This window comes from Cnephaeus nilssonii (assembly GCF_951640355.1).
Source record: "Cnephaeus nilssonii genome assembly, chromosome: 21".
Taxonomy (NCBI): Eukaryota; Metazoa; Chordata; class Mammalia; order Chiroptera; family Vespertilionidae; genus Cnephaeus; species Cnephaeus nilssonii.
Genome location: NC_137092.1, coordinates 5,274,988 through 5,300,037, shown reverse-complemented (window position 1 = coordinate 5,300,037; position 25,050 = coordinate 5,274,988). Strand labels below are relative to the sequence as shown.

At 47.9% G+C, this 25,050-nt stretch overlaps 1 protein-coding gene across 1 annotated transcript in view; it reads right to left on the bottom strand.

Annotated features, from left to right (window-relative positions):
• EEIG2 (EEIG family member 2) overlaps nucleotides 1–24,712 on the bottom strand; it is a 35,310-nt gene extending 10,598 nt beyond the window's left edge. The window contains exons 1-5 of the mRNA XM_079760599.1: nucleotides 24,079–24,712; nucleotides 6,857–6,977; nucleotides 4,573–4,602; nucleotides 1,698–1,814; nucleotides 1,338–1,384 (exon numbers count right to left, since the gene is read on the bottom strand). Of these exons, the coding sequence (XP_079616725.1) occupies nucleotides 1,338–1,384; nucleotides 1,698–1,814; nucleotides 4,573–4,602; nucleotides 6,857–6,977; nucleotides 24,079–24,215 (452 nt within the window). The 5' untranslated portion in view covers nucleotides 24,216–24,712. The remainder of the gene's footprint in view (nucleotides 1–1,337; nucleotides 1,385–1,697; nucleotides 1,815–4,572; nucleotides 4,603–6,856; nucleotides 6,978–24,078) is intronic.
• Nucleotides 24,713–25,050: the final 338 nt, after the last annotated feature.

The window sequence follows — 25,050 nt, the reverse complement described above, 5'->3', positions numbered from 1 at the left end:
TTCGTCCTTACGAAACAGTTCGTAAGGAGAAAACTATATAGATGCTGCTATTAAAAACATGAATGATGCATAGGGTAGTAATTAATGTTTTCTTTACTTTTCTAAATACATTTCTCTCAGATATTTAAATAATGATTAATTAACTTTCAGGTTTAATTATTAAGTGTCTTCACATCGCTGACAGGCAATCCCCACTTTCTCCCAGCTGGTTCCCTCGCCCTCGCTCTCAGAGCCTTTTGCACATCTTTTCCTCTTTCCCCAAACCCCCAGCTCTGCGTTTCATGTCCTTACTCTCCAGTGATCACCTGGCTTCCTCGCTCACTAAGAAACCAGGGCAATTAAAAAAAGTATATATGTATATATATTGAGTTCAGAGAGGAAGGGAGAGGGAGTGAGAGAAACATCCATGATGACAGAGAGTCACTGATTGGCTGCCTCCTGCACACCCCACAGCGGGGATCGAGCCCGCAACCCGGGCATGTGCCCTGATGGGGCTCGAACCATGGAAACCAGGAGCAGTTTGAAAACAACTCCCACATGCTTCCACTTCTCCAACATCTGCACCTGCCCCATGTTCTCTCCTCACGCTTCATCTTTCCCAGGGGGGACACCCCTGCCTGCTCCACGTAAAAGAGAAACACCTCCTGCCGGGGTCCCCCGCTTTGGTTTTCTCCAAGGCACCCACTGCCATCTTTACATCATGTGTTCACTTGTTAGTCTGCTGTTTCAGAAGATGAGCTCCGAGGTGTCAGGACCTGGTCTACTTCTGCCTGCTCTCTGTCATGGCGAGAACAGGGCCTCGTACATGGTAAGGCACTTGCTAGGTATTTGTGAAGACATGACTGAGTCCACAGAGGCCTCATTCATATCATTTCACCCCAAACCTGAAGATGACAAGAGCTGAAACAATTCAGGGTGTGGAGAGCTCGCTGGGTGATAGGTAATAGTAACTTCTACGAGGGTCAGGTCAGCCACAGGAGAGAAACTAGCCCTTCCCTGGGATTAGCCTGTAAACACTATGAAACATGAGCCCTGGCCAGTGTGGCTCAGTGGATAGAGCGTCGGCCTGCGGACTCAAGGGTCCCAGGTTCGATTCCGGTCAAGGGCATGTACCTTGGTTGCGGGCACATACCCAGTGGGGGTTATGCAGGAGGCAGCTGGTCGATGTTTCTCTCTCATCGATGTTTCTAACTCTCTATCCCTCTCCCTTCCTCTCTGTAAAAACTCAATAAAATATATTTTAAAAAAACACACTGAAACATGAATGGAAAACTTGAAACAAATAAATGACTATTATACTTTCAGAGAAATGATGCATTTATTGTGCATCGACTTACGTTTTAAAACATGGGTCACCAGACATCAGCTGCATACTGATGAAAACCTACACGTGAGCAAGAGGAAGACTGGTTATAACAGGTCTCCTCAGAAGAGGAGCCGCGTTCTGCGAATGCACGCCCCAGCCGCAGCAGCCGCCCGTGCTCGCCGCTCAGGAAGGACTGAACAGAACGACTGCAAGTTGGATTCCACCCAGGATTGCAGCGCCGCTTCCTACTGGAGGGCTGCTGAGTACTTTGGGGTGTCCTCAGCATGCGATCTCAGTACTGAGTCCCTCCTTGCCCTTGACAGTACGTCCCCTGCTTATTTAAAGGCAGAGAACCTCCTGTGTTGACATGTAAATCTTGACCCGTGCTTACTTTAAGGATGGAGTTATCCTGTCTTGTATTTTTGGTATTGTAGCCTTCCAGTAAACAGCGACGAGTGGTATTTCCTGATCCAGCAAACTCTGCCAGGTTTAGATCTGCAAAGCCCAGCTAGGAAAAGAAAAAAAAGTATATTAATAGAATATCTATTAAGCTTCCATCACGTTCTCCTTAAAATAAACATTCAACCGATGCTCTAGTTATTTCAAACTTCAGTCAATTGCAATTTTTGCCATCTTAACAATACCTGTTGTATTATTTGCTTAACCTTTTGCACTCGGATGTCGAGTGTGACTCGACACGGTTAGCATTGGTAGCAGGAATCGAGAAAAAAGCAAGTGAGTGCAAAGGGTTAATATGTCTTTAAATTGGCTCACTTTTGGTAAAAAATTTATTACTTACTGTTCTCTCTTTTTTTTTTTTAAAGATTTGTTATTGATTTTCAGAGAGAGAGAAAAGAAGAGGGAGAGAGCGTGAGCGAGAAATATCGATGTGAAAGTGAAACATAGGTTGGCTGCCTCTTGCACGCCCCCCTACCAGGGATCGAGCCTGCAACCCAGGCATGTGCCCTGACCCCTGACCGGGAATGGAATCAGCAACCTTTTGGTGCTTAACCAACTGAGCCACACCAGCCAGGGCTGTACTCTTATCTTAAGCAATGCAATCTTAAGCAATGAAATCACAGATTTGATATGCTAAATATATTTGATCTGCTAAATATAAACTATGTAACTGTTGAAGTAAAAATAAAGGATGCATATTGAGCAACTAAAATCACTGTGAGCAGGAGTACTTGCACTAAGGGAAATGCTAGCAGACCCAAGATCATCTGCATACACATTCAAACACTGACCAGACTTCCTCCTCCCTGTCCCCGGCTGGCTCAGCTCCCAGTTAACGCCTGGGGGCTGCAAGCTGCGACAGGTTATTACAGTCACACTCTCCACGCAGGAACGAGAATGATGCGTGTGTCACACACTTTTCTTGGTACAAGCCCCTTCTCCTCCAGCACCTTCCATAACCTTGCCTTGCTGATGACTCTTGAGCTGAATCTTTCTTTAAAACCCTACTTCCTCCCTTCCCCAAAGCTGAGCCCCACACCAATGCTCTCGGCTGCCTCCAGAAGTGCAGCTCAAACCTAGTCCTCCTTATCACCACCCAGGCTTGCTCCCCGTTTCCTGCAGCTACCAGGTTGCCCTCCAGTCTTTCCTCTGACGTGCTCAACCCTAATTTTTGTTTCCAAGTGGTACAAGTTAACCCCATTATATCGTTTGTTTTCAATTAAAAAATGTTTTAAATTGATTTTTGAGAGAGAGGAAAATTATTGATTTGTTGTTCTACTTCATTAATGCATTCATTGGTTGATTCATTTAAAAATTTTTTTTTATTGATTTCAGAGAGGAAGGGAAAGAGAGGGAGAGATAGAAACATCAATGATGAGAGAGAAGCCACATCCAAGGGAACATCTGGGGACCCCTATGGCTGTCTGATCACACATCACCCACACGCCCTATTTCAGACCTTATCTTTTCTCTTTAAACCTCCAACACCTCCTTCACACCTATACGCCGTGCTAATGCCTTTCGTCTTACTTCACTCAAGAAGGGAAGAGCAATCAAAAGAGCACTTTACTTGCCCTCGCCAGTTCTGCTCAGGGATAGAGAGAGCATCAGCCTGCAGACGGAAGGGTCCTAGGCTCAATTCCCGTCAAGGGCACATGCTCAGGTTGTGGGCTCGATCCCCAGTAGGGGGCGTGCAGGAGGCAGCCAATCAATGATTCTCATCACTGATGTTTCTCTTTCTCTCCCTTCCTCTCTGAAATTAATAAAAAATATATTACATATAAAAAAAGAGCACTTAACTTTCATAAGCTCTTATCTCCAGCCACATCCACTCACCTGCCTGCATCTGTGCCCGCAGGTCTGCTTCCCACTTACGGGAAGGGAGCTGGCTGTGCTCAGACTCAAATTCACGGCTCCAGGAACTCGGCCCTGTCTTGCACTCTGCCTTTTCTACTGGATCATTACCACCAGCACACAAACATGCTGGATCTTCTCCGCCTTAATGAACAAAAGTAGCCCAAACCTCATCCCGCGTCTCTCTCTGTCTATTGAGCTGTTTTTCTGCTCCCCTTTTATTGCAAAGCTCATTGAAAACACTGTCCACGTTGACTGTCTCTGGCCCCTCGGTCCTTGGCCATCTCTAGGCGAGGAGGCTTTTCTGTTATTTGTAGCAAAGAGCATCCTAACTGACTTTAGGATGTCATTAGGCCAGACTTGTTATCATAAATGGGGTTTATAGGACTTCTGAATCTGGGGCTTGATATTCTTCAACTAGTTTTCTGGAGTTAGGCAGATGTGATGGCTGGGACTAGTGCCCGGTTCTTGGCTCAGATGACTGACAGATGGAGATACCATCACAGAGACTGGAAGTAAGAGTATGTGGGTTTCTGGCACCACTTCCTTCCATTCAGCAAAAAGGTGAACACATTCTTCAGTAATTCCATACAGGTAATAAAAGAATAAAGGATGGTAGAGATCATGTCTACACAGAGGGTAAGAGGACACAGGGAGGGGTCCTACTCTCCCGGGGGGAGGGGGGACTGGGACTACTTCCCGGGGAGAGTGATTACTTAATGCAAACCAGAAATCATCTTCTAGTCCGGAACCGACACTGAAACTTAGAAGAACAGCCCACAATCAGCATTTAGAAAGAATGTGCCTATAATGTATTGTTGAAGCCAACTGTTCAATCTCCAAGTTGCTTTGTTTAAAAACAGCCCTTTTGAACAGCAATTAGAAGAGCGCTCTATTTAATTTTTAAGTTTATAAATGACACACTCCAAAAGAGTTAAAGACCATTCACTCACCTTTGCATAAGCTTTTCCACCTTTTAATTCCTGCCAAACATAGAAAACACAATTAAGTATCGTATGATTAAATATTTAAAATGAAATATATGTCAAGTAATTCTGAATTAGACATTTACATACTGGCAAATATCTATACTAGTATATATAATCTATAATAATAAAAGTATAATATGCTAATTAGACTGGACGTCCTTCTGGACAACTTTCCGGACAAAGCCGGGGCTGTGAGGGAAGCCCGGGTCCTGGATGCCAGAGGGAAGCCGGGGCCAGTAGCTGGGGGAAGGAAGGCCTACTCTTGCATGAATTTCATGCATCAGGCCTCTAATCTATATATAAAAGGCTAAGTGACGGTCCATCCATCTGCTCGTCTGACCATCCAGTATGTATGACGTGCACTGGCAATTTAATAATAAACGTTGACTTGCGCATGCTCAATACATACTAAGCTCTCGCTAGCACCAATTGCAAGCATGTGTTTCGATCTGTCATTGTCAATCATGAACTTGGTTGTTTTTGTTGACATTCAACATGAACCTTATCTCGATTTATTCATCGACTGTCTGACCAGCTGGTACATATGACGCACACTAGCAATTTGAAAATAAACACTGACTCGTGCATGTGCGATACATATAAAGCTATAGTTGGCACCAATCGCACACATGTTTTAATTTTATAATACTATATTATAAATACTATTTTGACATGTAATTTTTTGCAGTAACATAATTACCACATGAATCTTTCTTCTAATTAATTTCCTTTCAATGTGCACAAATCCGTGCACTGGGCCACTAGTAGATAGTATAATTCCAATGATCTTAAATCTAACTATTTAGATGCTCCTCTCCAGAATTTTTATTTAGAACTTAAATCTGAAAGCAACAAATGGTGAGAAGACAAGCTAATATTTTATCTATTTGCTGAAGAAATTGCCAAAAAGGTCTGACATATTCCAAGAACATTAATCACCAAAGAAAGGTTAAATGTCTTAATTACTTAGTTGAGCATATTAGCCCATTGTACAAAGATTTTAATAAGAGTCAAAAACCCCGTTCCAGAGACAACCACTGTCATTAGGCCAGACTTGTTATCCTAAATGGCGTTTACAGGACTTCTGAATCTGGGGCTTGATATTCTTCATCAGGTGAGAAGATTCTCAGCCATAGCCCCTCCCCTCTCCCTTCAGGGTGCCAATTACACATATGTTAGCCCCTCCACTGCTGCCCACATCCTACACTCTTTTCTGTGTATCCCATCCTTTTTCTCTCTGTGATTTACTCTGGATATTTTCTTCCATCTCATTTTCCAGTTTTCCAAAGCTCTCTTCAGTTGTGGTAAACCTGCTGTTAAATATACCTGCTTAGGTTTGTCTTCATTTATTTAGCTTTACATTTTAATTATTGTATTTTTCAGTTCTAGGATTCCATTTATTTTTTATAGTGTCTAGTCCTCTAGTGGAATTCCCCAAATTGTTCACTCATTATGTTTATTGTATAAGTTTGTATTTGATCTTCCCATACCTTCCATGGGTCTCTTTTTATTATTTTTTCCCTTTTATTTATTTATGTTTATTGTTGAATGTTCTTTAATTGAACATCAAGCTTTAACTGAATTAAAAAATCAGTTCTTTAGGGTTGGGGCTGAAATATGAGTGAGCCCTCTCATTCTCTGCCCTGTGCACCGTGTTTTCTGCCTCTGTTTTCCTGGGAAGGAGAGGGACAGAGCATGGCCTCTGCCCTGCTGAGCCCTCTCCCTATTTTTTCCTTTTGAGTTCTGGTCATGCCGCCATGCCTGTTGGTATGCTTGGTAACTTTTGCGCGTGATGCCTTGAAGAAATACTTGGACGTTCAGAGCTATGTGAATTTGGGCAAGTAACAACCTCTCTGAGCCTGAGTTTTCCTGAAAATGGAAAAAAATAACACCCACTTTCGGGATTGTCATTAGACATCATATATCAAGTCCCTAAAACAATACCTAACAAAGAGGAAGTAAATGCACAGCAGGAGGCAGACATACACAGCTCCCCAAATAATACAAATGAGGTTAATACTTAGATGTATCGCGAGAGTGAGGTAAGTTTCTTGAATCATATTTTAATTTATAACTGAATTCAGATTCTTCACCCTGGTTGTCACAGTGATTTGAATTTCTGCTGCAAGTGTGAAGGGAAATGGCATGTAACAGCTCTAAGGACCAAGCAGGGCTAAATAAAGTGCGTCGGCATGGAGGGGGCTAATTATGGCTCCTGAAAGGGGAGCCGCGGCGGCTATTTTTATACCTTGCGCACAGACACCCTGTAGATGCAGGGGTCCAGGATGCCCGTGGCAGCGCTGGCGCTCATTTTGCACATAAATGAGAACTTCTTCCTCCAGTGAACACAGTTCGCTTGCACCACCTCCCTGAGGGGGGAAAAGAGCCAGTTAATGAACCGTTACCGATGGCATGACAAAAAGGCACACGCTCCCCACCCAGGTCTGCAATGCAAAAGCGCTGTGTTAAATGCCAGTATTTGGAAATAGCCAGGAAGCAAACACATTCCTAACAATGGGATCCGAAACATCTTGGAAGGTTGTAGTTATCCACAGACGCTGGAAAAAGGTGAGTTCACTTATCAATTCAGTCTCTAAGTTGGAGCTTCACTGATCATTCATTCCACACACAATGAATCAGTGTCACGCCCGGCCACTGAGGACCAGGCCCAGCTACCAAGTCTTGTCGCTGTTACTTCACAACTGTTCCTGAGTGAACCCCCTTCCTCTGTCTGACCACCACCCTAAGCCAGTCCCTCAACAGATCCTCTCTGACACACGGCCACAGCCTCCTAAACGGTCCCCGCTCAAACCTACCTTCCTCGCTGCCACCGGAGGCCGCCTTCCTCTGTCTAAAATCCTTCGCTGCTTCCCCAGATCTGAGGGGATCCGGTCCACGCCCCTGCCCATCTTTAGTCTCGTCTCTCCACCCTTTCTGTCTCATACTGCTGTCATTCAGTCCCCAACAGATCATTTCTGTCACACTATTTCTCATTTGTACACCTTTGTTCGTAATGTTTTCTCTCCCGTTCCACTTCCCTTATTTACCAGTTTAGCTTTTTTTTTTTTTTTTTAATCCTCACTGAGGATATTTTCCCACTGATTTTCAGAGAGAGGGGAAGAGAGAGGGAAAGACAGAGAAACATCGATGTGAGAGAAACACATTGATTGGTTGCCTCCTGCACGCACCCTGACCAACCTTGGTACTTTCCCTTGATAGGAATTGAACCCAGAACCCTTCGGTCCCGTAGGCTGATGCTCTATCCATTGAGCCAGACCGGCTAGGGCCACCAGTTTAGCTTTAACTCCTTTAGTTTAGTCATTACCTCCTCTAAGAATCTTTCCCAACTCAGTCTGCAGGTGAAGGCCCAGTGTCCCGTATGACCGATGACCTGGGCTGCCTCGATTCCTTGAATTCCTCAGTGTCTGCCACTCCCCATCCTAGAACTCTGGCCACCCAGGGAAGGCTGGCAAGAACCAGCTGAAGTGGCTTCCCCCATGGTTCCCTAAGTCCGCATTCCTTAGGACGTCCTGATTTCCTTTTCCCTGCCTTGCTTGTGGCAGAGTCTCCTGTAATTACATACCATGTATTTCAAATGAACCAATACTGTGAGTGAATTTTGTTGATGATGGCCTTCATTAACAGGAACTCAAGTAGAAATAGACATGTTAATTTAAATAATCTTCTAGATTTTGTAATATCAAAATAATAGCTTCGGAATATTAAACAGTATCTCTAAATAAATAAATTTTTCTGTGTCTAAGGAAATTACTCAGAATTTTTTTGTGATAAAAATCTTTAATACACACACACACACACACACACACACACACACACAGAGCTATTAGAAGGCTGTCCAAACTACACACACAAACAAAGTAAGTGGCAGTTAGTTCTTGACAATTTGTCATACTGATGGGTTACCATGGAAACAAACTCAGACTTCTTGGCAACTGAGACAAAAGTCACATTAGTAAATGCTTTCCGTTACATGAGTCATCAATTTCCTATGAGCTTTATACGGTTGCTTAACCACTTTCAAGAAACAAAGCAACAGAATATGATTTGTGTTGATATTGTGGAAAGCTAAGTACTTCTAAGATAAAATGACAAAGATGCGGATTGTGACGTATGTAAGCAGAGGAATTAAAAGCAGCAAAATGTTGCTATGGTTATTGTTTATGCTTCAAAGGAGCAAAGGAAAATCTAAAAGGTCTTTAGAAAATAAGAGTAATATAAAATAAGATAAAAATTATGGATCTATTTTTTGTGACGCCTTAGTTACTGTATTTGCAAACTGCATTACTTAGTAGCGTAAGAATAACTTGCATATGTATACGTGAGGCATATATTTAAAATCATGCCATGTCCTGGTAATTTGAAGTATTTTTTAAATATATCTTTATTGTTGAAAGTATTCCAGATGTCCCCTTTTTTTCTTCCATTGACCCCCTCCACCTCCCCCCACCGCCTCCCCAGGCCTTCACCGCACTATGGTCTGTGTCCATGGGTCATGCATACAGTATATGCATGTAAGTTCTTTGGTCAATCTCTTCTGGGGGGGCGGCTGCCCTTCTCCCTGAGATTCGTCAGTCTGTTGCATATTTTTAACTTTTTAGAAACGGTGATAAAGAAAAAACACTGCTATGAGGAATGCAAGCTGTTCTGCCAGACAGTATTACTGCCGGAGGTTAAGAGCTTGTATCGGAGCCAGTCGTTTGGGTTCAAATCGTGCCTCTGCTACGTGGCGGCTGTCCCACTGCACACAGTCCCTAACCCTCTGTGAAACAGGGAAGGTGACAGTGCCCACGCCTCGTGGGGATTTCAGAAAATCAAGTGAATTATTATCCCGGTGTCTGGAACAGCGCCTGGCTTATAGCGGATCTCCACAGTAAATGTCAGAAGTTGTTACTATCAAGGACCTAAGCAGTTCTGAGTCCACTTACATTTGTCCTCCCGGGAGAAATAATGGTTACATTTACAAGTACAGACTTTGCTTCATCATCAATTTCTTTTATGAAAGATATAAATTCCCGAGAAAACAAACCTGTGGGAGAGGAGGCAAGACCAAATGTTTTAAGACTCCAAGGATAAATCAGATCTCTACAAGTGTGGCCCTTAATGACAGCACGAAGGACAAATGGATCTCCCCCCCAGAGGCACTTGTGGCTGGAGGAACTGGGTGGACAGGTATCATTCAATGGGAAACATCTGAACCCCGTTTCTCTCCTCCATGCACTGCCAGTGGTGTCAGCGAGGGAAGCCACAGCCCAGTTCTGGGCACTTTCCGGCGGAGGAGCCTGCGAGGCCCTCGTTTGGACGCACAGAGACCCGGAGCTCACAGGCGGGGCTGCAGACACAGGGAAAGTCCTCGGCATGTGAATGTGAGGCGGCCATGGCATGGCCAGGCCATTCAGGGGGATGTGAGCGGAGCAGGAGGGAGGAGGGCTGAGTCGGAAACACCCGAAGGTGCTCAGTGGAAGAGGCAGGCACAGGAGACCCGCGGTCAGCAGAGAGAAGCAGAGGCGTCCACGTTACCACGGAAACCAAAGCAGGGGAGAAGCCTGCAAAGCGGAATAGCTCAACCATGTGGAATGTGGCCGAGGGGGCAGGTGAGATAAAGACAGAAGTCACTGCTAACAGTGGTAAGTGCAGTTTCCGTGGGAGGAAAGGCGGGGGTGGAAGGCAGATAACTATGGGACCTGGGACTGGGAACACAGACCGTTGTTTTCAAACATTTTAGTAATAAAGGGGAGAAGGTGAGGGTGGCGGCCAGAGGGGCATGCGGTGGAGGGGGGATTTCATTTTAATATGCGTCAGCTCGGACAGGGAGGAGCCAGTGAGGAGAAAAAGGCCCAGATCTGACAGCGTGTGCGTGCTGGCGCCCGAGGGGACCCTCCCTGAGCATGGCCGCGGGGAAGGCACGCAGACGACAGGTGGGCGCTGGCCGGGACCGGAGGAGGGGCGCCGCTGGGGAAAGACAGGCTCTCACATGGGCAAGTCTGTCAACAGACACTGTTCGCTGCCTGCCTACATCTCTTTTTGTCGTTTTTAAAATATATTTTTATTGATTTTAGAGAAGGAGGGAGAGAGAGGAACATCAATGATGAGAATCATTGATCAGCTGCCTCCTACACGCCCCCCACTGGGATCAAGCCTGCAACCCGGGCGTGTGCCCTTGACCGGGACTCTTCAGTCAGTAGGATGACGCTCTAGCCACTGGGCCAAACCAGCTAGGGCCTTTATGAAATGTTTTGTAGTCAGCTACGAATTGGGAAACATATGTTGCTGAGTCTATAAAATGGTAGAAAAACTTACTTCAAAGGGTGGTTGGAAAATGAAATATGTAAAGCACTGTATAAACCGACAGGGTGCTATGAATCAACACTTCTCTCCAAAGCTTTTTCTGTGATACATTTCCTGAGTCATGGGGCATAATAATTCCCTTGTTCCCATAAAGTCCTGGCACATTTTCTTTCTTTCATCTGTTTGTTAATCTGCACCCAAGGCTATTTTTTCCATTAATTTTTAGAGAAGGCTGAAGGGAGGGAGGGGGCGGGAGAGAGAGGGAGAGAGGGAGAGAGGGAGAGAGAGAGAGAGAGAGAGAGAGAGAGAGAGAGAAGAGAGGCACATTGCTTGGTTGCCCCCACATGTACCCCAACTGGGGCCAGGGATGGGACCTGCAACCCAGTAGCTGCCTTTGACTGGGAATGGGACCCGCAGCCTTTGGTGCGTGGGCCGGCCCTCTAACCACTGAGCACACGGGCCCAGGCCTGGGTCATGTCCTACGTACACCCGGAGTTGCCCTGTAAACGAGACACTGAGACAAGAGAAAGGGGGCTTGCACGGCTCTGCCGTGTGCTCGGACTCCCCTGCTCGGGTGTCTGCACCGGCGCAGCCACTGGGCGGGACCGGCGCTGTAGGCTCAGAGGACGTCCCTGTACAGCGACGAGCAGCCGTCACTTCCAGGGAACACGCCAGGCGCCGAGGCCTATTGGGAGATACGGATAAGGCGGGGGGGGGGGTGGGGGGGTGGGTACTGCGAATGCTCCCATTCCTGAGGTGGAGAGTGAAATGAGTGGGACACGACAAAAGAGCACGAGAGGAAGAAAACACAAAAACCAACCAAACAAAAAACACAAAAGAACAAAATAGCGCGAGGACATTTATTACTCGCTGTCTGGTGAAGGCTCTACTCAGGCTGTCTCGGTTATTATTATTATTTTTTTAAATATATTTTATTGATTTTTTTTACAGAGAGGAAGAGAGAGGGATAGAGAGTTAGAAACATCGATGAGAGAGAAACATCGATCAGCTGCCTCTTGCACACCCCCTACTGGGGATGTGCCCGCAACCAAGGTACATGCCCTTGACCGGAATCGAACCTGGGACCCTTGAGTCCGCAGGCCGACGCTCTATCCACTGAGCCAAACCGGTTTCGGCTCGGTTATTAATTATCCTCAGAGTGATCGTAATGACAAGACAATGAGGAAAAATGCAAATGAAGGGAGTTAAAAGGCTGAGCACCAGAGTCTGCTCTGAAGGGAGGTCCAGGGACCGGCAGCGGGGAAAGCGTGAGGCCACAGGGGCTGGATTTAAGGGCTGCACTGAGCACCCGCCACGCTGGGGGGAGGGGGGGTGCTGAGGGGCGCAGGTCTGCGGGGCCGCTGTGCTGCCTGGAGCAGTGAGTGTGGACTTCAGGTGGTGCATGACCAATGCACAACTCCACATGGCTGATGCCCTCCCTCACATGGAAGGGAACCCGGTGGGAGCCGAGTAGGCAGGAAAGGCAGCAGGCATTTGAAACAGGCTCGCCGTGGTTGTGTGTGCTGGCTTTGTACGGGCCACCTTGGCAAGAAGAGCTCTCAGGTTCACTGTACTCCCAGCTGCTACCAACGTCCGGTTCCTGAAATTAGGAAGTGGCAACCCTGCAGTGATGCATTACCGAGCTCCCGGTTGCTCCGGGAAGTCTCACACTTCATTGTTGTCATGAGAGAGTTTGCCGTTCTCAACTGTATGTAATTGCAAACGCCTAGTATCTGTATTACTAACTTAATAATTGAGTTTATTTTTCCTTTAATACAGATGCATTGATGGAAATTATAAAGGTAGCCCTGGCTGGTGTGGCTAAACAGTTAAGTGTTGGCTCACGCACCAAAGGGTTGTGGGTTCGATTTCCAGTCAAGGGCACTTACCTGGCTTGTGGGTTCCTTCCCTGCCCCTGGTCGGGGAGCCTGGGGGATTCAACCAGTTGATGTGTCTCTCTTACATCGATGTTTCTCTCTCTCTCCCCTCCCCTCCCTTCCACTCTCTCTGAAAAACAATGGGAAAAATATCCTCAGGTGAGGATTAACAAAAAAACAAATAAATAAGAGATTATAAAGGTAATTTGTGGTTGCTTATATAAGGTTCTCTACTAATTTGGCCTACAAGCAAAATTTTGGAACCAATTCCCTTCTTTTGCAAGGATTATGAACAACCTTTTTTTTTAAAAAAATAATTTTTTATTGATTTCAGAGAGGAAGGAAGAGGGAGAGAGAGACAGAAGCATCAATGATGAGAGAGAATCATTGATTGGCTGCCTCCTGCACACCCCCCACCGGAGATCGAGCCCGCAACCCGGGCATGTGCCCTTGACCAGAATCGAACCCGGGACCCTTCAGCCCGAAGGCCGACGCTCTATCCACCGAGCCAAACCGGCCAGGGCGAACCATCTTTTCTAACTCCCTTCCTGGGGCTGTTGTTTCTGAAACTGCCTCTGCCTTGTCCACAGAGGAAACAGTGATGGCCACGGGACAGGCCCGGTGAGACAGATACTCATCTGCACCTTCAGGAAGTCACTGCCTCGGGAATGACCGAAGTGGGAAGACCTTCGTGTCCAGGACGGTACCCGGGGGCGACGCCTTTAGAAACACACCACCCCAGCAGGTCCTGAATCGGCCTCCGAAGGGAACCACAGGGGCTAACATGTTAGCAGCTTCGTGTTTAGCCACTGGCACTAGAGAATTCCCAGAAACCGCTCCTGAAATGTGGCTGCAGTCTGCGAACAGGAAACATAAAATTCTGACTGGGAAGAAAACGCCGATAAATGAGTTCAGTTGAATGCTATGCTACTGATGACTCGCAAAAACGAAATGAAGCAAACACGTCAGGTCCACAATCAATACTAAGGGTAGTTCCTGGTCTCCTGGAGATGAAATGAGCCGTGGGTGTAAGATGGTTTCTGAGCCACAGTGCTTGGAAATACCACTGGATTAGGAAAAGCCTGAGGAATTTCTTCTAAAATAGTAAACAGGTTCCAGGACAGGAAAAGAATGTTTTTCCTCCGTAAGACAACAGAAAGATAGACTTCCAGGCATGCGTTTGTTTTAATATTCGCATCCCTATTTTATCTTATACTATTCCTTCACCCCACCCTATAATCATGTTCAAGTCTCTGTCCTGAAAATAAATACATGAAGTCCAATGGCTGTTGTTTGTTCTGCTTCCCCCCTTTTACCTAATTCTACTTTGCCCCTTCTTTTTATTTTTATTTTTGGTTAATCCTCTCCTGAGGATATTTTCCTATTGATTTTTAGGGAGAGTGGAAGAGAGGGGGAAAGACAGAGAGAAATATCGATGTGAGAGAAACACATCGATTGGCTGCCTCCCCACGAGACCCGACCAGGGCCCGTGCTGGGAGGAGCCTGCCACCAAGGTGCGTACCCTTGACCGGAGTCGAACCCGGGACCCCTTGGTCCGCTGCTCTATCCACTGAGTCAAACCAGCCAGGGCTACTTTGCTCCTTCTTTTCATGAACGAACTTCCCAAATTGAGGACAATATACTCAATGCTTCAGCTGCTCACTCCCTAACCACTTGAAACCTGGCTCTGGCTCCTGAAAACAGCCCTCTCAAGGTCACCTCTGGACAGCCACGTGCAAAGAAATAAAACGGCCGGGCCTCCCGCTTAACCGCACACAAAGGCTAATCAACTTCCACTCAAGACTTGAATGTAAGCACTGAAACCATACAACTCCCATACAGCGTGGTGCCAGGCTGTATGGAAGTTGTATGGTTTCAGTTGTTTGTTTTTCTTTGACACCAAAAGCAAAGGCTTGAGGCACCCGACCTCTGGCTCTGTCACTCTTCCGCTCCTAGTTAAGGTCCCCGGAAGTACCTGTTCTTCCCCCTCTCTCTCTCTTCACCCCAACACCTGCAATCACACTGCGCGTAATCTAACGCCCTAGACTCAGTTCTCTGTCCTCTGCTCTCTCCCCACCTCCAGGGACAGCCACACCCTGGGCTTGGCAGCTCCCGACCGCTCTCCTGAAGACTCTCAAGACCTCACACCCCCCTCTCTGAGCACATCGCCCACCCCATCAAGGTTGGCACACATTCCTTTCCCAACATTCTACATTTCCCACTTTATCTTCCTGGCCTGGTTTCTCCCAGGAATGACTCCTTAAATCCCTTTCTCATCAACGCTTCATTCCCTTGTTTCTTTGTTGTTGTTTTTTAAATATGATTTATTGATTTTTTACAGACAGGAAGGGAGAGAGATAGAGAGCTAGAAACATTGATGGGAAAGAAACATCAACCAGCTGCCTCCTGCACACCTCCTACTGGGGATGCGCCTGCAACCAAGGTACATGCCCTTGACCGGAATTGAACCTGGGACCCTTCAGTCCGCAGGCTGACGCTCTATCCACTGAGCCAAACCGGTAAGGGCTCCCTTGTCTCTCTGGCCTCTCCCCCTACAAAGGCTGAGCCTGAAATGACCCCACAACCCGTTCTCCCCGTCTCAGACCCAGGGGCACTGCCTGAGGAACACGCAGGAGCATGCTGGGGCTGGAATCCACCAAAGGAATGGTGAAGAGGCAGGAGAAGGAGGGAGGGCCAAGCAGACAGAAACGCACACACATTTGGCGGGTGGAAGCTGGCCGGGCTTGGCTGACACTGGAGGGTTGGGAAGAGCAGTATTAGGAAATAAGATGTAAAGGCCTGACGAGCCATCTAAGTCACCCCTCCTTCTAATGAAGGAGAACATTCCCGACAAACGGACAAGGCACTGAGGGAGCCTATCCACTATTGCACTCTTCTCAATGGGATACTGAATATTATCCCGTTACTCTGCATGTTACAGCTAAATGCTATCCTGAATAGAACATGCCTTCTTTAGCATCTTCCCAAGCAGCATGTCTATTCCCTCCTTAGGGGGCACATCTTGCACTGGACTGATGTATGACCTTCAACAAATGATGTCACTTTTCTGAGGATCGACTTTCTCATCTCTAAAAAGAGGTGTGGCCCAGCTGGCGTGGCTCAGTGATCGAGCATCCACCTATGAACCAGGAAATCATGGTTCGATTCCCAGTCGAAGCACATGCCCGGGTTGTGGGTTCGATCCCCAGTGTTGGGCGTGCAGGAGGCAGCCGATCAATGATTCACTCATTGATGTTTCTCTCTCTCTCCCCCTCCCCCTGCCTCTCTGAAATCAATAAAAATTTTTTTAAAAAAATAAATAAGTAAAAGAGAGGTGTGGCAGAGGCTGAGTGTCCCCTGATATCTGTCCTCCCCGTCTCTTTAAGGTCACCGATCTTTCTCTGAGCACATGGACGCCCGGCATAGACGACACTCTCAGCCTTTCTTGGGGTGGATGTGGCCTTGTGCTTGTGTTCCGGTCAATGAACTGTGAGCAAAAGGGACTTCCCCTTCCCCTCGCCTCCTCCCAGAGGCTGGATCGGATGTGGGTGAGTCCCTGCACGTGAGAACAATAAGCACCCTGGGCATGACAGAGCCACGGGACAGAGAGTCGGGCCCTTGACCGCTTGACGGAGCACAGCCCTGCCTCAGCTTGCACTTCGTACGAGAGAGAAACAAACTCTTATCTCATTTAGGCCCCTTATTTATTTTTATTTTTATAATGTATGTGTTACAGCGTGTGGCATATATCCTAACCCAATAGGAGGCAACATCTCTATATAAGAGGTTTTGTAAGAATTAAATGAAATTAGGAATGTAAAATATACATATACACAAGCTCATTTTTTAGTATTTAAAAAACCACCATCTTCTCTCTTGAGACTCACCTTAGACCCTATTACTGACATAATTCAGGATCCCCAGAATCTTAATGCAATGCCCTGGATCTCTATCTGATAACACCCCTCAAAGGCTGACACCCCAAACTGAACACGGGGGAAGTGTATACAGTTCTATGTACACAGCTTATAAAGAACTGTAAACCGGATTCTTCTAAAATTAACTTTCATTGATAATCTTATAAAGAATTATAAGCGTATACAGAACAGTATATACTTCCTCATATAATTCCCATATATTTAATTTTGGGATCTCTGTGTATTTATTATCCTTAGCAAAGCGACAATAGATCTTTTCTCCCAATATCTGCATGCTTTCAAGAAATATTTATAAACTGCCTTCTGTGCAAGGTTTAGTGACACAAAAACTTACTGGTGTAAAATGGCATTCTTATCATTTTCACAAAGTAGTTATCCAGGGATGGAGACTGAATTCTGAGAACTATTGAAAAAAAGTCTGTGCCTGTGAGTACTGTTTTTCTTATCTCTCACATACAATAACCTCAGGGGAAACCTAAAGGGGCCAGGTCTCGTGACTTGTCTAGTGTGTAAAATAATAATGGATGTGCATAAAACTTGGCTATGAGGATGCTCACTGTAGCGTGTTTGTGAAACAAACATGCAAGTACAATATGATCCCATTTTGGTTTCTCAAAAAAAGTATATGGTGTGTGTGTGTGTGTGTGTGTGTGTGTGTGTGTGTGTGTGTGTATGGATCAATAAAGACTCCTAAGTTATATACCAAAATAGTAATAATCGTGATTATCTCTAGTTGGTTCATTTCTATGTAATTTTTGCTCTTTTCGTTTTGCTTTTATATCTTCTAAGTTTCCTACATGAATCTATATTGCTCTTGCAATAAGGAAACAGGTTATTAAAAGGAAGTACACGATGTGCAGTGAACTAAAATCTTGAAAACATGAGCACATACTCTGGCCAAAGACAAGAAAGAAATCCCTTCGGCTTGTTTATAACGTAAAAGCCAACACACAGATGTGCTCATGGGTTTCCCGGACACGCCCTGAATTCACATGGGTTTTTGCACAAGCCCATGTGAAGCCTAGAAGAGTATTCAATTATGGGCGCCAAAAAAGATGGACAACATACGGCAAACTTGGGAAGCCCCCAAAATTCAGGAAAATTTTCTTATTATTCCTTTTATTACAGCAGACCAGAAATTAAACCTGTTCTAGCAGTCTTAACAAACCTAAAAATGAATTGGACACTTTTACAAAGCAAGAGTGCTCTGGAAAGATTTAAATAATGTAGCATTCTGTCTTTGAAAGTTCTTCAAAACTTTTCATTAGGCAATAATCTGCCTTCAGTTTATTACAGTCGAACAATGTGTTTTCTGAATGTTTTTGCTGTTGTTAAGCCTCGCCCAAGGACATTTTTCCACTGATCTTTAGGGAGAGTGGAAAAGAGAGGGAAAGACAGAAACACCGATGTGAGAGAAACACATCGATTGGTTGCCTCTGGCACGAGCCCCGACCAGGGCCTGGGTTGGGGAGGAGGCTGCAACCAAGGTACGTGCCCTTGACCAGAATCGAACCCGGGACCCTTTGGTCTGCAAGCCGAGGCTCCATCCACTGAGCCAAACCAGCTAGGGCGTTTTCTGAATGTTTTATTAACTATGGTAAAATCTGATCCCTTTAGCAACATTTATTACAAATAAATACCTTGTAGTCTTTATATTTTTCCTAACCTCCTCCCTGGACATACCTTCTCAGGAGACACTGGATCCTTCTGAAATTAACGATCACTAATAATCTTTAAAAAGGTGAAACAGGGCACTGATATAATATTGTATACCAACTGTCATTGAAAAATAAATTACATTTAAAATAAATAAGTAAATAAAAAATAAAAGGGCAAAATGGTGTAAGGGAATTCTAGAGGAAAAGTTCAGGAAGCAGGCTTACTTACACGAGACCACAATCTTAATCCACAGTAACTATTCTCACCAGCTGTCACTCCATGTAGTGTGTTAAATACATAACTCACCGCCTCTCCTCCTCCCCAATATATTCCAGTCCCTCAACGAAGCAAAGTCAAGCCAAGATGCTTCTGGCCTTTGTGACTGTCATGTCATCAGGGCATTGGTCACGGCGTTATCATTTCATCAGCCACTGACAGAGAGACCTCCAGTACAGGCTCTTATTAGCTCCTGCCTGGGTGACTTTAAGACTCCTAATTTGTCCCCCCATTTTAATCTAGCCCCAATCGAATCCAAAGACCATCCGCACACAGGCCAGCTTAAGTGCTGCTCTGATGGATACCGCTGTAATTAACTAGCTATTAATAACAGGAAAGGGCAAAGGGAAAGCCACACATTACAGGCATGCTCCCTGTAAAACACTGTGGGAAGGGGACTGGACAGGGGGAAGAGAGACACACGCCCAGTAAAGTCGGGGGAACTTGGATGGTGCTGCCTGTCAATCACACCTGGGACGGAGATGTTGGCCAGAATGGGTGTGGCCATGGCAAGGGCGGAAGACGTGGGACACGTAACCCCCAAACGAAGGTTCACTCTTGTGCTCTTGGCTCTTGGGACTCGTGGGACTCTGGGCTTGTGGGTTCTTTTGCTCCTGCTTCCCTGCAGTCGCCCCACACGGCCCCGGGGACCCCACAGGCGATGGACTAATGCACAGGAACTAGCCCGATGCTGCACTGGGCCCGGCTCCAACATGGATACTGGCTTTGCTTCTAGCTGTACTGAAACCCCACCTGTAATTCTATGGCTGGACTAAGGAAAATGGGACTTTGGAAACCCAGGGATTTAACTCCACAAAAAATAAAACTTTCGCCGTGACCGGTTTGGCTCAGTGGATAGAGTGTCGGCTTGCGGACTGAAGGGTCCCAGGTTCAATTCCGGTCAAGGGCATGTACCTTGGTTGCGGGCACATCCCCAGGAGGGGGTGTGCAGGAGGCAGCTGATGGATGTTTCTCTCTCATCGATGTTTCTAACTCTCTATTCATCTCCCTTCCTCTCTGTAAAAAATAAAAAAATAAAAAAAAAATAAGTAAGACTTTCTATCATAACTAACCCTCCAGGGGGACTCCGGAAATGCTTATTCCTGTGGTACCCCAAGAACCCCACTCCCACTAGCAACAGGGAAAGACGAGGCACGTTTTCCACTGATAACACAGTCACATTACAGTTTACCGCAAGAATCTTAGATGAACTCTTATCTACGAGCAGGGGAAAGCAAACTGTACGACGACATTCAAAGTCTTTGTCTTCTGCTCTGTTCAATGGGAACTCGGCAAGCAGGCTGACCTCACCAACTCCCATTGGTGACTAGCGCCAGCTGCCCCCTGTCAATGCAAATTCATTCTCCCAGCATGCTCCCCAGAAAGGCTGGTAGGTTTTCAGTAACCATTACAGCTGTAAATGAGCTCTTTAGCTTCAGAATTTCAACACTCACAGATTGTCCGATCCATTGGTCATACTGTCTAAATCATACTGTCTCCTATTGTCAACAATTACCCGTCACCTATGATCCAAATTAATTAATAGAGGTAACTCCTTATGGGCCTTTATATTTGCTGTACTTCTCACAGCCCCTGACAGATGCTAGAGACTGGATAAATCCTCAATATCTGGTGAACAATGGATAACAGCATCTTGAGCTTTTGCACAAATATATTTATAATTTCCTATGTACCGCTAAGGCTTTTCTCTAACAAAATAAATTACTTTTTTATGTAGGCTCATGCATCCAGGGTCCCCAGGACCACTCCCAGGGTCAGTGATCCAGTAGGAGGACTCAGAGGACTCAGCATACAGTCAGACTCATGTCTAAGATCTGCTACAATAAAAGGCATCAAGCAGAATGGGCACAGGAAAAAGGCGCCCGGGGCAAAGTCCTGGAAACCAAGTGCGAGCGTCCGAGAGTCCTCTCCCGTGGGGTCCCTGGAACCATCTCTCCAGCATCCAGTTGTGACACAGGCACTGTCCCCCAAGGAAGCTTGTTAGAGACACGGTGCCTAAAGCTTTTTCATTTTTTTATTTTTTAGGGCTATTCACAAAGGCACCCTCTGCCTAGCACAACTCAAAATCCCGGACCCCAAGAAAGTATTCAGGGTAAATCACACTGCAGTCTAGGCCCAGCGAGCCACTCTCAAGTTTAACACCAAATCAGTGTAGGGAACTGCTGTCCATTCAGGCTCCCAGGTGCCTGCAAAAACAGCGCAAGCAGCCTTTTCTAAGGAAAGCGGTCTTGGGCCTGCTATGTAGTTCATCTCCTATATTTGGGAGAAATATTTCAGTTGTGAACTATATCCTATATAATAAAAGCCTAATATGCAAATTGACCGAATGGCAGAATGACCGGTCGCTATGATGAGCACTGACCACCAGGGGGCAGACGCTCAACGCAGGAGCTGCCCTCAGCCAGCAGGCCCCAGGCCAGCCAAGGCCGGTGGGAGCAGGGGGGACCCCCTAATCACCCCGCTGGTCGCCCCGCAGAGGGAGGTGACCGGCAGCGGTGGTGGGGGGCAGGGCCGGCTGGTCGCCCCACAGATCAGCCTTGATCGCCAGCCAGGCCTAGGGACCCTACCCGTGCACGAGAAAATCGTGCACCAGGCCTCTAGTTTGATTTATAAGAGACAAAGTGATTTCTTAAAAATTAAAATGATAGCACTTAATTACAGATGCACTGCCTAGACTGGCACCTCGGGATGAACATTATGCAGTTCTTAAATCATGCACATCCTTCCGGCATTTTGGGTTTTCTTTCCCCTGTAAAACGAGGTAACTATTCAAACCTAAGCTTCCGTACCTGTCGGGATAAGGGAGGGAAGTGGAACATCGGGTTCTGGAAACAAACGCTCCGGGCCAAGCTCCTGGTGCTCTGAGTGTTAACGGGGTGCCAGAGCACTGGGGGGCCTCAGGTACGTGATCTTACAAAGCCCTCCCCAAAGCCCCTCCCGCCAGCGGTGGTTTCTAGTTTACAAATGGGAGCTTGGGAGGCTAAGTAACCACCCAGGTTTCCCGCGGCCGAGCTAGGTTTTAGGCGAACATCCACCTAATTCCAAACCTTCGCCCTTAGCTTTCCACCAACCACCTCTACCTCACCAGGCACAGCCTCCTTATCACGGATCATTTCCCTCCTAACTCAATGGGGGTTTTTGTTTGCTTGGTTGGTTATACAGAGCACTAGTCTTAACCTTACTGACTTGGATTAAAGACAAAATTTCAGTTGGAAGAGGAAGGGGTTCAGTGGAACCAAGATCCTCACCTTTTCCCTTTCCAACGCATGCAAATTACAAATCAAATTATACCCCTGGCTTGTTCACACCATTGGGAACCTCCCAACTCAGCCGAGCACACAATTTTCTCCTTTATCCGGCACAAATCTGTTTGAGATTAGTATCGGCGTCTCGGCATTTCACTTACCAGATATGGGGACCTTGGGAAAGTTAGTTATGCTTTCTGAGCCTCAGTTTATTCATCCACAAAATGGGGAATCCCTAGATCATGGCCTTGCTGTGGGAATGAAATAAGATGACATTTTTAAAGGGCCCGGCCTATACATGATTACCTGCATCAGAATACCGACTGATTTGAGAGAAGCGAGCCAAATCACTAACCCGAGGGAGGAAGGAGGTGGTAGGGAAGGACCCTGGCCACCAGGTGTCACCACTGGCCCAGAAGCCAGAAGTGCTAGGAGGTGGCGTCAGCGAAACAGGGTGAGGGTCAGGGGAAGACTGCACCTACAGGACATGCAAGAATGGACTTGGCCTTCAACACCTTCACAGCTGACACAGTATTTGTCGCACCGTTCTAAGTTACACTGTTCTCTTACCTGTGTTAAAATTATTGCAGTATAATCAATTAGCTGAATAGCCACAGGTTTGTCAGAACAGTTTAATTTTAAAAATTACCCTCAGCTAACCATGGTTTTTTCCCCCCGTTTGTTTTTTAATTGATTTCAGAGAGGAAGGGAAAGGGAGAGAGAGAGAGAAACATCAATGATGAGAGAGAATCATGGGTTGGCTGCCTCCTGCATGCCCCCTACTGGGGATGGAGCCCACAACCCAGGAATGTGCCCCTGTCTGGAATCGAACCCGGGACCCTTCAGTCCACAGGCGGGCTGCTGCATCCACCGGGCCAAACCAGCTAGGGCTGACCATGTTTTAATTCTGAGACTCAACAGTGCTTCATCCTTGGCTTCGGCCAACGACACATTACCATTTCTGGCTTCCGAAGGCTTCAATATTGCCACGGCAGACAATTTTCTGGCCCCAATTCCACAACCTATTGACATTATGTCCTTTATGTTATTAATAGGATGGCAGATAAAAGAGAAGCAGAGTATTTTTAGGGTAAAAATAAAGTCTATGAACAGTAAATTCAGGCAAAAGAAGCATTAATTATTAACCTTTTTTCCTGGATCGCAGGAACTTAAAAGTTCGTTTTTGAAATGCTGTACATGTCCTGTTTTCTTCAGGAACACTAGCTTGGGGTAAACCTGTTCACTTACGAGTAGCCCAGAAATTACTCAAGAGCGACTCCTGACTTGCTTCTGCAGCCTGCCAACGCCTCTCCCCGGGGCCCAGGGGTTCGTTTCAAAGTGGGGGCAGGGTCTGGGCCCTCGCCCTGGCGCTGGGTCCTCACCCCCAGAGCCACCGGTGGCCACTTGGAGAGGGGGGTCCTGCAGGGGCCGGCGGCGCAGAGCTGGAGGCACAGACTGCGGCCCCCGCCCCGCAGAGCACCTGCCTCCGGCCCAGCGCCACCAGGCCGGGCCTGGGCTCCGGTGCCGGGACCGCGGGGAGGAGTCAGGCTCAGCACGGGCTCCGGTCGGAGCCGCTGCTCTCCGAGCCCAAGCACTCGGGGTCGTTTCTGTGAGTTTTAACAGCAGCCCAAGTTCCACGGTGCATTTCGCAAACATGGAAACGTCTTAAGAGAAACCAGCCCGAGCCGGTTTGGCTCAGTGGATAGAGCGTGGGCCTGCGGGCTGACAGGTCCCAGGTTCAATTCCGTTCAAGGGCACATGCCCGGGTTGGGGGATCGATCCCGGGGGTGAGGGGGGGTGCAGGAGGCAGCCGATCAGTGGTTCTCTCTCATCATTTATGTTTCTCTCTCCCTCTCCGTTCCTCTCTGAAATCAATAATGAGAGAGAGAGAGAGAGAGAGAGAGAGAGAGAGAGAGAGAGAGAGACACCAGAGCATCCTCTTCCTCGGGCCACTGCTCGCCTCCCTGGAGAACCGAGCGGATCCCGGGAGCACCGGGCCTCGGGAGCCCAGAGGAGCCCAGCGGGCTCTGCAGACCGATGCCCGCTGGCCGGGGGCAGGCCGGTCCCCGGAGAGGCGCTCCCGGGGCCGCCGCGCTCGGGCGAGGCCGGGCCGGAGGTGCGGGCCTCGGGGGCTCCGCGGGCGCCTACCTGGGGGACTCGGCGCTGAAGCTGCCGCCGTCCAGCAGCCGCATCTTGCAGAAGAGGACGCCGTTGACGAAGGGCACGGAGGAGAGCTCGTCGAGCTCGAAGTCCACCTTAAACTTGAACTTCTTCTTCTTCATCATCCTGAGCGCCAGGCGCCGGCGGGCGGGGGGCGGGGGCGGCCCCAGGGGGCGCGCGGGCCGCCAGCGCGTCAGCTCGGCCGGACCCCAGGCCCGCGCAGCCCCATGACCCAGGCGGCGAGCGGCGCGCGGGGGCGCGGCCAGCGGGCGCCGCGGGAGGGCGGGGAGCGGGGCCGGGGGCGCGGCCGCCGCCTCTGGCCGCAGTCCGGGCCGGGGAGCGCCGCGGGTCGCCGGGGCGGTGGGCGCCGTGTCGGTGCGCTGCTCGCCGCCGCCCGTCTGAGACCCGGGAGGCGCCGCTCCGGGAACCGCCGCTCCTCGGGCCCCGGGCGCCCCCAGCGGCGGCGGCGAGCGGCGCAGCGCCCGGCGGAAGCGGGGGGCCGGGCGAGGAAATGGGGGGCGGGCGGCGCTCCGCCGGGAAACGAGCTGCGAAAGCAGTTAGGGCGTCACGTCGCCCCGGGGTTCAAAAAAAGCGAACCCGACCCGAAAGGAGCTCCCTCTCCCGCTTCCTCCCGGCCTTTCGTGCAACGTTACTCCGCCTCCCGCCCGCCCGCCCCTCCGGCGGGGATTTCCCCTTGGGATGGACAGTCTCGGGCGAATAGGATTCATCAGAATCTCCAGGACGTTGTTTCCACCCAATTGAAATCCTAAAACTAAAATTCGCCTTAGGTACTCAATTCATGTAAGATGAGGACACGGGAGGGAAAGGCAAAAGCATGAAAATGTGTTGGGGCCTACCACGCCCAGGCGCTGGCCTGCTCCAGGCGGTGTCTCTAGTTTCTACTGGAAATCTGAAGGGGTTAAAAATAATAGCTTCTCTTTCCGGATTCGGCTGTGCACA